We start from the raw sequence: 15,403 nt of genomic DNA, 5'->3' as shown, positions 1-15,403 counted from the left end.
ATGATTTCAGATACATGTAAATTAGACCTTCTACACGAAATGAGAGAAGCATGACTCACATACACGTGTTTTTGATTATATAAACAAACGGGGAAATAAATGTTTCCGAATGGTGTGATTTATGACGTCTCTTTAAATCGCGCTTTATTCGCACGTGGTAGTTGTTTACTGTAAGTAGAGAAGTTTTATTTGCTCTAAAGCGTTGGGTATTTCGGTTTGCAGTTCAGTTTTTAGAAAATAATTAGATCTTGTTAGACGTGAATTCTTTGTTTTTACCGTTGCAATGTCGAAGCGTCGAAAATGTTTAACAGAGCATGAAATAGCAGAAATGATGCAAAATATTTCAGATATTGATTCTGAAAGATTACCTGAAAGACATTTTCCAAAACTTTGTTCAGAAGAGACTGATAAGAAAATGAGACGACGATGCTTCGTTTGTTCACATTCCCGGAAAAATCCTCCAAAACGGCAAATGAGTTATTACGAGTGCAAGGAATATAACGTAGGACTGTGTGTAGATCCCTGTTTTCAAATTTTTCATACGAAAAAAGAATTTTAAGTAATATATTTAGTTTTCAGATGTATAATGTTAAAATTCATAAAATGGTGAGTAATTAAAATAAAATGTGTAAAACATGCATTTAAACAAGAAATAAGGTAATTAAAGTATATATATATATATAAATATTTATAAAGCATAAGCCGTTTAAATACTCTATAGAGCATTATTAAACAATGCGTTGATACTTCGGAAATTTCATGAATTTAGGCTTAGTAGCAAAAAAGCCCCCGGCCCTGGAGAGACGCTCGCGTAAGACACTGCCGGCCTCAGCGATAAGCGCGCGTTTTCGCTACCCGGCTCGAAGGGGTTAAATCACGAAGTTACTTACTGAGGCAGAGAGAATCAGAGTTGCTGATTTACGCGCGTCTGCCTCTTTGGCCACTCTCCTTCTCAAAGCTGTTATTACGCTCGGCCGTACTCAGGCCCTTGCTAAGCTTCGTAGTAAAGTAAGTTAAGGGGCCAACTCAAATTGAACCTTGATAGCTTCGGCTATACTCGTTTAGTTAATCTTAGTTTTAGTTTAATTCTTAGTCTTTTAAGTTCAAGTCCAAGTGCGGGCTTTGCTTGTACACTCCCAGGCGAAGTTTTGTTAAATCTTATTGGAATAATAAGGGGTTAGTTACCCTTCTATCTTGTTGTTTCTTGTCACCGAACGCAAGCGATTATTCGCTTACCAGTTCTTAGATTCCTCACTTCCAACATTAACTTATTAATTCCAAAGTGAGGTACTCTACAATATAATTAATGACATCATGTATGCTCATTACAACAAAGTGAGGTAAAGTAAAACCAGCCGCTACTAGACAGTTACAGGTTCGCTAAATATCTGTATAATGGTTCACTGCTTCAGTGAAATCAGGAACTGTCTATTAATGGGGTATATCTGATAATGTGAAGTGTCCGTTGTTGGAGGTTTGACTTACATTATCATCATGCTGTTAAAAAATTTTGCATCATGACATACTTCATGTGTATGATAAGATACATAAAACTGTTTTGAGTGATGTCAGCTGTAAAATTAGAAAGGCACTCAGTACTTTCTTATTAAAGTGGCTTTTCCATAGGTCTCAAGCAATGTTTAAGATTATACAGTCAAAAGTCGTTAATTCGGACACCCATAATTCGGAATGATCTATAATCCGGACCTCAAAACTAAAAACTTTCTGCGCATGCGCCGCGTTGACACATGCGCATAGGCGTTTACGTGTGCGCGTAAGACCTTTTACGACTGCGCATATGAGTGTGCGCAAGTGCAGAATACGTTTTCGCGTGCGCGTTTTATGTATAATGGACGTATAAGCTAAAATTATCTATTTCAGTTAATGTTGATGATTGCGTTGTTCCTTAATTTTCGAATTGGATCCGGCTTATTATTTTTTGCAGACTGTAAGAGCAATTTTATAAAAGTAAGCTTAAACTTTCGATTATATCAAATAGAATTTCCGATATATATTTGTTAACATGCAAAGGATTTAAAGCGAAAGTATGTTTTGAAATCCGAAATCTGTTTATCAATTTCACGCTGCTCGGCGGGGGGAACGCCGCGCGTAATGAATTGGAAGTTGATTTGTCAGCACTATCCTTATCTTGCGCAGATGTTTTTATTTGGCTTATAATTCCTTACCATATGTAGTATTTCATCTCGATATGCTCCGTCTTTGATATGATTTAAAACAAGTTCCTCATCATTATAATTCGCTTCCGATAGCGAAGAAAAGTAACAGAGGTTGTTGAAAACGAAAAAATTTCGATTGACAAATTAGTCGGTGTTCTTGACACAGCAATTATAGGACTTGAACAGCGGAACTTTGTAACTGAACAAGAAGTTATGTCTGTTTAATAGAATTAAAGAGAAAGTATTATCACATGAAACGAAGCAAAACTTAAAACAACTTACATTGAAAGAAATGTTTAATAAAGTAAACAAACAAATATTAAGCTTTTCTTTTTGCAAATTTTGATACCCTTTAGATCATAATTGTTCTTTATTTCATAAATTACGGTTTCATATTTTTAATTTTAGAATTTCTGCATGCCATCTTACGAGATTTAAACTGATGATCTATAATCCGGAAAAATCGATAATCCGGAATCGCCGAAGTCCCGACGAGTCCGGATTAACGACTTTTGACTGTATAAAGCATATAATCATACGCATTAGATAGAGTTAATAATATATTATTTTATTGTACTTATGAAAGCTACAGATCTGATTTAATAAAAAGCCCCAGAAATAATCACTGTCTTATAGCCTATCCCTTTAGTCGTCCTCATACCGTTTGCCATTGTGCATAATGATATAAACTTAATGACTTAGTAGCATTGCTTAGAGAACATCATGACATTTTCTAAGGGATAAATCAAACAAAAGTGTAACCAAAAGTCTTCTAAAAGATTATCTTCCCTAGAAAATACTAGCCAGATTTAAGACAAAAATACAGCATGTCTCCTGAAAAGAAAATAATTACTTACAAAATCTTGTTTCCAACATTAGTAAAGGACCTAATTATATATTAAAATTTCAAAACATGATTTACACAACTGCTATTCAACTAAGTTTTGCGTATCTATCATTTGGCTTCTTAAAGTAATATATTGTGCAAAATGAAGTATATATGAAGTGATATAAAAGCAATATATTTTTCTTAATAATGAGAATACAAAATTTCTTAATAGAATGGTTTTCCTGAGTAAATGAATTAGAGTTGCCAGCCATGACCTGCGTGAGATCAGCGTATAAAGGTTTTGTGGCTTTAATTATGGAGCCAGGTAATAGTGATGCATGTTTAGTAAAACTCTGAATGAAATATATCATAAATATATTATACCTACATAAATATGTTACACAGAACATTTGCTTAGATACAGCTAGAAAATTTCTCTTGTTGATGTTATTTTGCACAGATTTTTAATCAAAATTGTCTCTGAAGAAATGTGCTATAGCTTTGTTTTGAGATTTAGAATAATCATTCTAAGGATCGAAGGATTTACCTTTCCTAAAAAAAAACCACAACTCACATCCCCCCAATTGTGCTTCAAGATTTTACGGCTAATTGGAATAAGATGAAAGAGGAGTTTGAATCCTTACGGGTTAGTAAAATTAAAGGAAACTTTGTAGGTGACACTTTACCATCAGAGTGTTTGATCAAGAAGATTATAGGCTCACAACTGAGATACTTACCAAGCGCGAAATTCCATACGACACATTTAAACTAAATAAAGAAAAGCCATTGAAAGCGATTATTAAAAAATTGTCCAGGACTTCGGACGTAGAATCAATCCGTAAAGAAATAGCAGATATGGATATTCCTATTCTAAAGGTGAAGCAAGTGCAAAAATACATAGACGGCCAGGTGGTCAAACTACCATTGTTTGTGGCGGAAGCCAAACGTACCCCGGAGGGGAAGAATATTTTTGATATTAAGACCCTTAGAGGGTTAGATATTATGATGTGCACGTACAAAAGTCGCCCTGGCCCTGTGCAATGCCACAGGTGCCAAAGATATGGGCATATTAACGATCGCTGCCATTACAAACCGAGGTGCCAGAAGTGTGCGGGGCCACATGAAGGTTACACATGCAAACAAGATAAGATTAGCCTACCACTCGCTGTGCCCTTTGTAGAGAAGGTCACGTAAGTTCGTATAAAGGGTGCAAAATGCACCCAGAGAACCTACAAAAAGAAATAAATAAAAGAAAAGAAGAACGTGCCCAAAAGGAGCAAAAGAAATCTCAACTCAATAATGAAGATTTCCTGGCCCTACCAGTCAGAGAGCCATCTATCAGTACTCAAGCGGAACAATCCGATGATAAGATCAGGAAAGAAGTACCCACAGGAACTACCAGTGAGCAGGTGGCTGCATCCGCTGATGGAGGGGAAAAGAAAGAGGAAGATCCGACGTCCTTCTTTATGTGGGTCAGGCAACAACTTCAAAAGGCTAAAGAATTCCTAAATTGTTTCAAGAAATCAAGGAACTTAATGACCAAGATTGAAGTCGCAATGGCGGCGATAGAATACTTCACATCTATTGATTATGACTTTTAAGACTGCAGTGGACAGCAAAAACTTGATTGCAGCTACTAATTGTTATCTCAAAGTAGCTTATTTTAATGTTAATGGCATCACTAAACAAAAAGAAAAAATCAAAAACTTCTAACTTCTTGCATAAATACAGCTTTGATGTCATGTTAGTTAATGAAACACATCTGCGTAACTAATAATTTTTTTATTCCGGGATACTCTGTCATAAGACAGGATAGAATACTCAATAGAGGAGGCGGCACTGCCATAATCATCAAAAGTCATATTAAATTTAATGAGTATGAATTACCAAATACTGGCAATATCGAAAAAACGGCTGCTATTATATATAGCAGTCTTAACGAAGCATTTTTTTCATATCAGTTTACAACCCCCTTAATACTCTTAACGATATTGATTTGGATAATTTAACTTCTACTAATTTACCTACAGTTATTGCTGGTGACTTTAATTCCAAAAACACATGCTGGAACTCTAGAGTGAACAACAGGAATGGACAAATTCTTAATAACTATCTTATCTCCCAGAATCTTAAAATTGCTGCCCCTTGCACTCCAATCAGAATTGATAATAAAGGTGTTGGGGATATTCTGGATATAGTACTCCTAAAGAACATTAATCAATCTCCCCTTCTTGAAGTTATAGAAGACCTCTCTTCAGATCATTTACCGATTATCTTTGATTTCTATGGGTTTTACCCTCCTCTTTCCAAATACCGCACTAACATTAATTGGACAGAATTCAATCAAAAACTCAATAATTACAGATGTAGAAATAATTACCATTACTGTCTCAATATTGAAGAAGAAATCTACAATATGACTACTGAAATTCAAAACACTATTAAAGATTCCTCTTTTCTGTGTAAAAATAAGGACCTACTCTCTCTTCCAAGCCATATTAAGGAAATCATCAAGCAACGCAACAGGGCCATTAAAAACTGGTACCTCACCTGTCATCCCAGGGATAAAACGCATCTTAACTATTTAAACAGAAGAATTAAAAAAGAAATACAAGAACACAAATCGAGAAAATGGAAATTAGTCACAACTCAGTTTGGAAGATACGCAAGTTTCTAAAAGGCTCAAGAAACATCAAAATACATCCTATTAAGCATGCAGGTACTATTTACCACTCGGAGGAAGAAATTGCAGAAGTTATGGCAAATGAACAAGCTAAAATCTACAGGCCACTCGCGTCTTCAGACCCCGAGCATGAGGAAGAAGTGCAAAACTACTACAAAATAATGTCACTGATAGAAGTAACTCGGCTAATATTGCTCCTACCACACCTAATGAGATCAAGTCTATTATTAAACGTCTTAAACAAGAAAGGCAAGTGGTTTTGATACTATCAATAATGAAGCACTTAAAGCTCTGCCTTCTAGATGCGTTGTAAACATTACTAACATAATTAATGCTTGCATTAGACATAATTATTTTCCACAACAATGGAAACAATCTATTGTAATATTCATCTTAAAACCTGGAAAAAACCCCAAAGAAATAAATAGTTACAGACCGATCAACCTGCTTCCCGCTATGGGGAAAATCTATGAATGAGTACTTAACAAACGCCTGACCGAACACTTGGAAAAGTTTAACTTAAAAGACAAATTTCAATTTGGATTTTGACAAGGTCATAGCACTACTCACCATATCTTAAATTTAGTTGAAATCATCGGCCTTGCATTTCAAAAGTAAAAAGCAGTTGCCGCATGCTACCTTGATTTTGAGAAAGCTGTCGAGTGTGGCAAGCTGGTCTCATATTCAAACTCTCTAATTTTCTACTCCCTGAAGGATTCATGAAAATTATAAGTTCATTCCTCAAGAACAGAACTTTCCAAGTATGGATAAGAGATACCCTTTCTACTAAGAAGAGAATGTTCTGTGGAATAGCACAAGGTAGCAATTTCTCCCTACAACTATTTAGTATTTATATAAATGATCTGCCTCAACCATTGAACTCAATAGTTCAAAAATATGCTGATGCTACTGTTGTCCTTGTTGAATAAGTAAATCCACAACATGCTTTAAATAACCTCCAACTCTATATTAGCAATATAGCCCATTGGTGCCAAATTTGGAAAATAAATATTAACGCAAATAAATGCTGCACAGTTCTTCATACAAGATATAAAAAGAATATGCGTGTAAATGCGGACATTCTCATCAGTAATGTAACTATACCGCAATCTGATATGTACAAATACCTGAGAGTTATAGTAGATAAATGTCTTACCTTTAAAGACCACAGTCAATATGCAGCGAATAAAGAAAACGCCACCTTCATGGCCATTTATCCTATTATAGGAAGAAAATCCAAATTGAATTTGAAAATTAAGAAAATACTTTATACCTCCCTCATTAGGCCCATTTTATATGCAGCCCCAGCTTGAGGATTAAAATCGGAGAGGAAGAAACTGAATATCCTGCAAAACAAAATTTTAAAAGAAATTACGAACGCTCTCTGGTTCGTGAGAAACGGGGACATTCATCCCCTGCTCATGCAGATGCTGATTAATGCTCATAAAGTTTATGAAAGCATGGCTAATAGCCCGTATAACATTCTCAAAACTATTATTGACTATAATCCTACTTTAGAACATGTGGTCAAAAGACCAAAGACTGTGCACCACAATTCGAAGTGGTTAGTGTATTTATTGTATATTTGTACATAGTTTCTATCATTTAATCAAGATCTTTTCATTTTTATTTAATCAAGTATTTATTTTTAATTTCATGTTCAATTTCTCACTTCGAATGCACTCACATGACTGTAGGATCCAATCACTTTTCGTACTGCGCTCTGACTTTTCAGTGGCTAAGAGACATCATGTGACTGACGCTACACCCTCCTGCCTACTGCGCTCCGTACTCAAATAGACTATTACGTCAGACTTACTACAGTCATGTGCCTCTTGGCAACTCTTCAAGAGCTGGAAACAGCGTGCTACCCCAGCAATAATTGTTCGGATCGGATCAACTCAGATACAGAGAAGACGCGAAGGAGGAAGGTTCACAAACGTCAGAAGAAAGGCCTTCACAGTAATAAATAGCTTAAAGCCCCTGCTGAACAAATATTCTAGATTAGACCTACGCAGAAAATGGCTTGTTTACATCATGAACATAAGGCCGATTATAACATGTATCACCCGCCTGGAATACGGCCACCAAGAATGACTTACATAAGCTGCAGCTACTGCAAAATAAGATTCTTAGACTGATCACAAATGCTCACTATTTTGTAAGTAATGCCATGTTACATAAGGACCTGAAGTTAAGTACCACAGAAAAACATCTTCATTAGCTGAATAGAAGTTTTTACCAGAAGGCCATTAACTATGCACATGTGTGAAATCTGAACACGCTCAATTATGTGATTTTGGAGAAGGACTGTAATATTAGACCATTAGTGGCCCATATTATTTTTCTTTTCTTTTTTCTTTTTTTTTTTTTCGTATTTGCTTTCCTTTCTCACACAGAATTATGACGGTATACTCACCACGTTTTGTCTGTTCATGTTTGCTGGATTTTCGACCGTGCGATGTTCCAGTCCCCTTTCACCTACCTACGGGTTTAATGTACTCACAGTCTAACCTGATGCGCCCATGTGGCAATAAATTGCTTGAGCCAGAGAAATCTCACTTTGTGCGGTATTCCAGCGATACCTAATCAGTCAGTCAGTCAGGAGGAAGGACGCTGAGCTGATTATCGCCAATGCTTATAAATAATGCCATAAGAATATTCAGAATGCCATTGCTTATGCCTCTGATTTCTGACTGGACTCACAATTATCGACTGTGCTTATCCGGCTGCCTTAGTGGACTTTTTAGCTGCCTCTGAACTTTATCTCTGTATTTCTTCAAATGACAGGATGCCTTAAATAGACCATATGCCTTATGCTTCGACCCGCGTTTGCTAATGCAAAGCGCAAATATTTGCGCTTTGCATTAGGTTCATTTGCACTTTTGCAGCTGAGGCTGATGGTTCGGTAAAAAACCATCGAAACTAGCCCTGTGAAATTTGAAAATGTAACGCTGATTTTTGTTGTTTGACTTCTGAATTAGTGTTTGTTTGGCATGTTATTGTATCTTAAATACAGATATCAGTGTATGTGGGTAGAACAAAAACTGTTGTTCTATCAATGTACAAAACTTCAACAGCAAAAACAACTGCAAATCTAGGATGGAAAATTACTGAATTCATTATTTCCACCTATTTGCAACATCATTGTACATCCATTGCTGATGTGATGTAAACAGGCACTTTGACACTCATTTGGCTACTGACATTTCATTAAGCGAAAAACACTGGATTTTCCAAGGGAAAGTGGCTCCTCTTTACATTATGCATGCAGGAAATCAAAAAGTAATGAAAACTTATCAGATCTGAGAAAAGCCAAACACTAAGCTGATGTGCATTCAAGAACCACTGTCTTGCTGCCATTTCCGTCAGAATACTATAGCAAGTTGACACAAATAAAGGAGTTAGTGTCTTTAATTTATTTAAAATTTTAGGCTATGCAAAAATAATTTACAAGATAGTGTTTGTTGGTTCTCATTGAAGAAGGGTAAGAATGAGAAAAAAAAAAAAAAAGGTGTACAAAGTCTGCGAAAGTTCCTGCGCATTAAAGTTCTCAAGAGGGTTTCTTAGTGCAGGGTAAAGTTCTTATGTAAGGAAAACCGCCCTATTGCCTCTCTTGACCTCAGCTGGCCATTCCAAGTAACTAGTTCTCAAATTAAACAGCAGAAATACCAGCTACTTGTTATTCCATTCAGGGAAGGCTAAACTGGCAGAGCAAACAGGAAAAAAAAAAAAAAAAAAAAAAAAAAAAAAAAAAAAAACTGGCAGAGCAAACAGGGGGAAAAAAAAAAAAAAATCTGCTCTTGGCAGAGCTGAAAACACAAGAGAGACAGCTTCTCTCTTTTTCACTAACTTTTCCTCCATAGCTGCATTCACCGTTTTTGTTCAAAATTTCCTGAGCATGTCGGGAAGACTCTGAATTCTCATTCATCTGAAACTTTCAGAAGGTCTCTCAATTTGTAGAAGCATCCTGAATGTTTGCAGATATGATGGTAAAAGGCCTGGGAAAATTTCCACAAGAGTTCTCAGGCTTCGACTTGGAGATGTGATTTGGGATCTCTGCATCTAGGTGTTGGTGAGAGGCAGTTGATACATAACAATACACCAACAACCAGATGTAGGCAAATTTTGAGCGAATGATTCTCATATTCTAGTTCTTCTCATTAACAAAACAATGTTCTCCTTTGGATCACAGTGAAAGAAAAGACTTGAGAGAGCTATACCATTACAGCTGACATTCAGCTTTCCCAAGAATTTCGAAGTGGTCATTAGAAAATAACATTTTCAAGAATTTCAGGGTGTTGTTAGAAAACAGCTAAAGACATCATGATATCGACAAGCTAGATAATACACCAAATTAAATTTATGAAATCTAAATACTGATGGTAATGTGTTTCATTCAACCCACACAAAATATTAAAAGCTGCAATAAGTGATATCATACAATTTTAGCTTATCTTTCAGGTGTTTCAAAACTTAGAACCTACATTCTATTGAATATATCTAAATATGCATTATCTAGAGAAAGTAGACATAATTATTTAATGGCAATTTTATTGATTATTGGCTTGCATTTTTAATTACTACTTGAAGATGTTGATCAAACGAATAAAACCTCTCAAACTCATTCATAAAAACTAATCTAATTTGTAATGTTCGTGTAATAATTACAATAATTAATATAAAATATGAATATTTCTCTCATTCATTTTTCTTAATTTGTTTAGCTTTTATAATTGTTTTATCAATACACACAATATATTTTCAGACAGATATTATTACCTGGTAGCCTTAGTACAGGATTTGTTAAAATCACACAAAAAAGTTTCAAAGTAACCCCAACAAAGTACACACAACTCCAAAATAATTTATTTTTGAAACAAAATTCACGTACAAAAATTAAAAACAGTTGTAAAGTATTTAAAATACATAGAAAATATGTACAAATAGCTTCAATATTATAATAAAAACACATATTCAGATATACTAATAACATAATAAAAAGTTACTAATAACGTTGCTAAATACAAAAATTTGCTTGTTGCACTTTTTTCAATTTCAACTCGTATCTAAGCATTGACGTCAGCATGGGCTGTTGCAGGCCTCCATGCTGCTGAAATCTTTGCATTGCAACTTCATTAGAAACTTTAGTTGCAATATTAGAAATCGTTAAATCATCACCATACTGTAACATGTTCTTCTTCAACGATGATACAAACCAGCTCTCTTCATTAGGAATACGGAAACTGACATATCTAAATTCACAAATAAAAATTAAAACATAATCAAAAACAAGACATCTGAACCTGAGTTGAATTTAGTCAGACAGTTGACAAATATAAGATCATGAATGATACGATGTAATAGTGTAAAAAGAAAAAATTATTAACAGCTTGGTTTTGATAGTGGTAAACAAAGTTAATAATCATTAAAGAATTACAGAATCATAATTGAAACACTAATCACCTTGAATGCATATCAATTCTCGCAGACACAGCCTTAAAATACTTGTTTTTAATGACCTATTATGTTAAATGGTTTTTACATTGCACCGACATTACCTCTCTTCCCTCCTATCCAAACGGTTCAGTTTTTAATGAAACAAACACTGAATATGCAAAGTACTCAAATATCAAAAGCAGCTCTTAAAACAATACTGGATACCTCTGACTAGTGGCTTTATTTTCTACCATTATAAACTAATAAACAGCTATGTATGCTTCATGTGGCAGATTTCATCAAAAATCATATGCTGTGTTGCTAAATCTTTATATACAGTACAAAATCCGTAATCTGGACCTCCATTATGCGGAATGATCTATAATGCAGACCTCAAAGCCACAAACTTATGCATGCATGTAAAGCGTTTACCCATGCGCGCTTCCGATAGTGAAGAAAGTAACAGAGAACGTTATTGAAAATGAAAAAATTTTGATTGACAAGTTAGTCGGTATTGTCGACACAGCAATTATGGGACTTAAACAGTGGAACTTTGTAACTGAACAAGAAATTATGTCTGTTTATAGAATTAAAGAGAAAGGATTAAAAAACGAAGCAACTTAAACAACTTACATTGAATGAAATGTTTACTAACGTAAAAAAATAAATATTAAGCTTTTTTTTTTTTTTTGTAAATTTTGATACCCTTTAGATCATAATTGCTTTTTATTTCATAAATTACGGTTTCATATTTTTAATTGTATAATTTCTGCATGCCATCTTACCAGATTTACATGGATGATCTATAATCCAGAATTGCCGAAGTCCCGATGAGTCCGGATTACGGACTTTGTACTGTATGAGTATGACAACCTGAACCATAATAAACAGGCAGTAAAAACATTTACAAGATTTTTTTTTCTTGTTGATAAAAACAAAAGACAATGAAGATAACCTAGCCAATTAAAAAATGGATAATGAAAAAAATCACATCAGGTATTCGTTAACAGAAATAAGCAGCTCCATACAAATCATTTTAACATCCTATAAGGCCTAAATGGAAAGCTTTGAAATTGCATCACTTTTTCTTTCCAATACTAGTCATGGCAATCATTTACTGAATTCTGTAACAGCTACACATAGATACGTTCAAACCTATAGTTTGATAGCCATAACCTTTAGCATTTGGTCACAACAAGAGGAGATACTAAGCAAGAAATGAATTGTTGTGAACATCACAGAAAAATCTTTGTATGGATTGTATGTAAAATTGGTAAAAATGTACTGTACACTTTACCTGTTAAGAGAGCAGCAAAATATGTTTATGAAATGCAGAAATATTTAAAGTGATTCACATTAATCAGCTAATGAAAGAAATTATGTGACATTTTTACTTAATACAATTATTTAAATATATTCAAGCTCTGCAGGGTAAAAAGGTCATTTTAAATTTATAGTTTCAATATCGCCAAAATTTGTAATTTATTAATGGAGAAATAATGGTGAGCAAGAATGCGTGTTTTATACAGCTCAATATAAATTTACTGTATTTCCAGAACCCCACTTTCAATCCACTGAATTTTTGTACCCATAACTATTCATTCAGTATACATATTAAGACAAAAATTGCTAATTTAAAAACTAAGAACATGGTCAAAAACTGTGTTGATGTACAAAAGAAATTTATTTAAAATGAAACATACTGTTATGCAAGAAAATAACCGAATGGGCAAATATCCTATAAGTATAGTACTAAAACGGTTTTTCTTTTATCTAATTGACAAATCTAATTATTCAGTTCTTTTTCGGGAAAAATGCAATTAAGCTAAAATAAGAACTCAAGATTTCTAATAGAGTTTAGAAATTTTGGTAAATTCTAAAGAAATAAAGCAAAATTACATTGCTTTTGGAGCAGTAGTACTCATTAGTATTTGCAATGTAATATGCTTAGAAAATGTCCATATGATCCCTTTCGATCATATACAATATGTTTGGCATTTGCAGGCACACTACCCTTTATCAATTTCATAAACATAACAAAATTTAACTTTTTACTCATTCCTCTGGTCTCTGCATTTACATTTAGGAAAATGTCACAGTTATTATGACAAATAAATAACAGAAAGTTTTAACTCCTGTCAGACAAAAATTGACAAAAGGAGCAAATATATTTTTTGCACTCTAAAAGTTTTCATACTCAAAATTTATTTAATGTATACAATGAATGCACATGAATCTTTTTAATTAGGTTATACACTGGCTTCTAAATGCTAAGCACGTGATAGTTAAATCAATAAAAATGGAAAAGTTAAGCCTTGATTAACACTGAATTGTATATAAAGACAGCAGTTGTATTTATGGATGAAACAAAACATTATGCGCAAAGATGCAAAAATATTTAATTTTCGTAAATTATCTGATGGAATCACATTTGTCACATGAACAAACAAATTTATGTTTAAAGTAAAAAAAAAAAAAAAAAAAAACTAACATAATTAGGTATGTGACCGGCCTCAACCTTCACATTAACTTTATAGCCACTACCCTTGCTTTCAATGAGGTGATCAACCATCACAGATGCTAGCAATGACAATTCCTCCATTGCAATGGTCTCCAACTGTCTGAGATGGGCTGATGGAAGCTAACAGACAGCACGTCTAATGTGACTGAGGTCAGGGAATATGGCAGCCACTCCATACAAGAAATATACCCCCTTTCAAGATACTTATTAATGATGTTTGGCTCAATGGGAATCGACATAATCATTCATAAAGAAAACAGCAGGAACAACCGTTGCAGCATAATGCCTCACAATGGGGTGCAGGACTTCATCTTGGTACTGTGCAGAGCCATCTTCAAAAATATATAGCTGAGTCAATATCCCATGAAAATTCCAGACCACACCATGATACTGACACCTCTGAATGTGTGTTTCATCATGTTCATGGCTTGATTCTATATGCCTTGTTTTCTTCGGAATCTTACACACTTATCATCCGAGTCCAGGGATAATTCATGAACAGGACAGTATACCACTTTAAAATAGTCCAAATGACATGTTGACAACACCAATTTAACCTTGCCCAAGGGTACACTTGGTACTTGGACATACACTACCTTCATGATAAGCTTATGCAGTAAAGTACTAGTAGATATTGCCAAATCAAATAATGCTCCAACCATATATGTAAGAGTTCTGGAGGTCGTTCATTGATTCTGCTTAGTTACTGCAGCAATATACAGTACAAAGTCCGTAATCCGGACTGGTCGGGATTTCAGTGATTTCGGATTAGGAGTTTTTCTGGATTATAGATCATCAATTTAAATCTGGTAAGATGGCATGCAGAAATTATACAACTCAATATATGAAATCGTAATTTATGAAATAAAGAACAATTATGATCTAAAGGGTATCTAAATTTACAAAAAAAAAAAAAGTTTAATATTTATTTGTTTACTTTATTAAACTAAGATGCTTTCACAAAAAAATCAAAAATTTCCCTTTTCTTGTGTCATATATAGTGGACTGATAGACTTCGAGACGGATACATCTTTATCTATTTTTTGCAGCAATTCCACTTTTTGTTTAATGGACATCGAAACATGCTTTCGCTTTGTAGATTCTTTGGCAGCTCCAGAATTGGAAACTCTTTTTGACATAATCAAAAGTTCAAGCTTAATTTTTATAAAATTGTTCTAACAGTCTGCAAAAAATAATAAGCCGTATCCAATTAGAAGATTAAGGAACAGCACAATCTGCAACATTAACTGAAATGCCTTAGATAATTTTAGCCTACCTTATACCGTCCATTATACATTAAACACATATTAACTGAAATGCCTTAGATAATTTTAGCCTACCTTATACCGTAAATCATACATTTAACACATTATGCGCATGCATAAACCCACATAAAGTTTGTAGTTTTGAGGTCCGGATTATAGATCATTCCGGATTATGGACGTCCAGATTACAGGCTTTGTACTGTACTGATCAGAAGGAGTGATAAACCTTGCTTGACAGGGCCGTATCTAAAGACAACTGTTTGACTTGTTTGACTGTCTCCACATTTGACAAATTACAAAATGATCAACATATACACACAAAAACAGGACATATTTGACTGTCTTGCTTCAATGCATCCCACAGTACACCAGTAATCACTATTTATCATTCACTTCCTTTTAGCATAGAAGCATAAATATCATCAAAAATTATTAAAAAAAGTTATAAATACTTCATACCAGAGTTTAAATGAACCTCTTTAAACTCTT

General features: G+C 34.2%; 1 protein-coding gene across 2 annotated transcripts in view; it reads right to left on the bottom strand.

Annotated features, from left to right (window-relative positions):
• Positions 1 to 10,540: 10,540 nt before the first annotated feature.
• Positions 10,541 to 15,403, bottom strand: part of LOC118205802 (caspase-3-like) — a 94,531-nt gene continuing 89,668 nt past the window's right edge. For both annotated transcript variants that reach the window (XM_035378085.2, XM_035378084.2), the window contains exon 8: positions 10,541 to 10,944. In XM_035378085.2, coding sequence (XP_035233976.1) covers positions 10,710 to 10,944 — 235 coding nt within the window. In that variant the 3' untranslated portion in view covers positions 10,541 to 10,709. The remainder of the gene's footprint in view (positions 10,945 to 15,403) is intronic.

Source organism: Stegodyphus dumicola, chromosome X1 (genome assembly GCF_044657685.1).
Source record: "Stegodyphus dumicola isolate Sdum_Otavi_A_Nest chromosome X1, ASM4465768v1".
Classification (NCBI taxonomy): Eukaryota; Metazoa; Arthropoda; class Arachnida; order Araneae; family Eresidae; genus Stegodyphus; species Stegodyphus dumicola.
Note: the sequence above shows the minus strand (reverse complement) of the source record. Positions and strands in the feature narration are given on the sequence as shown.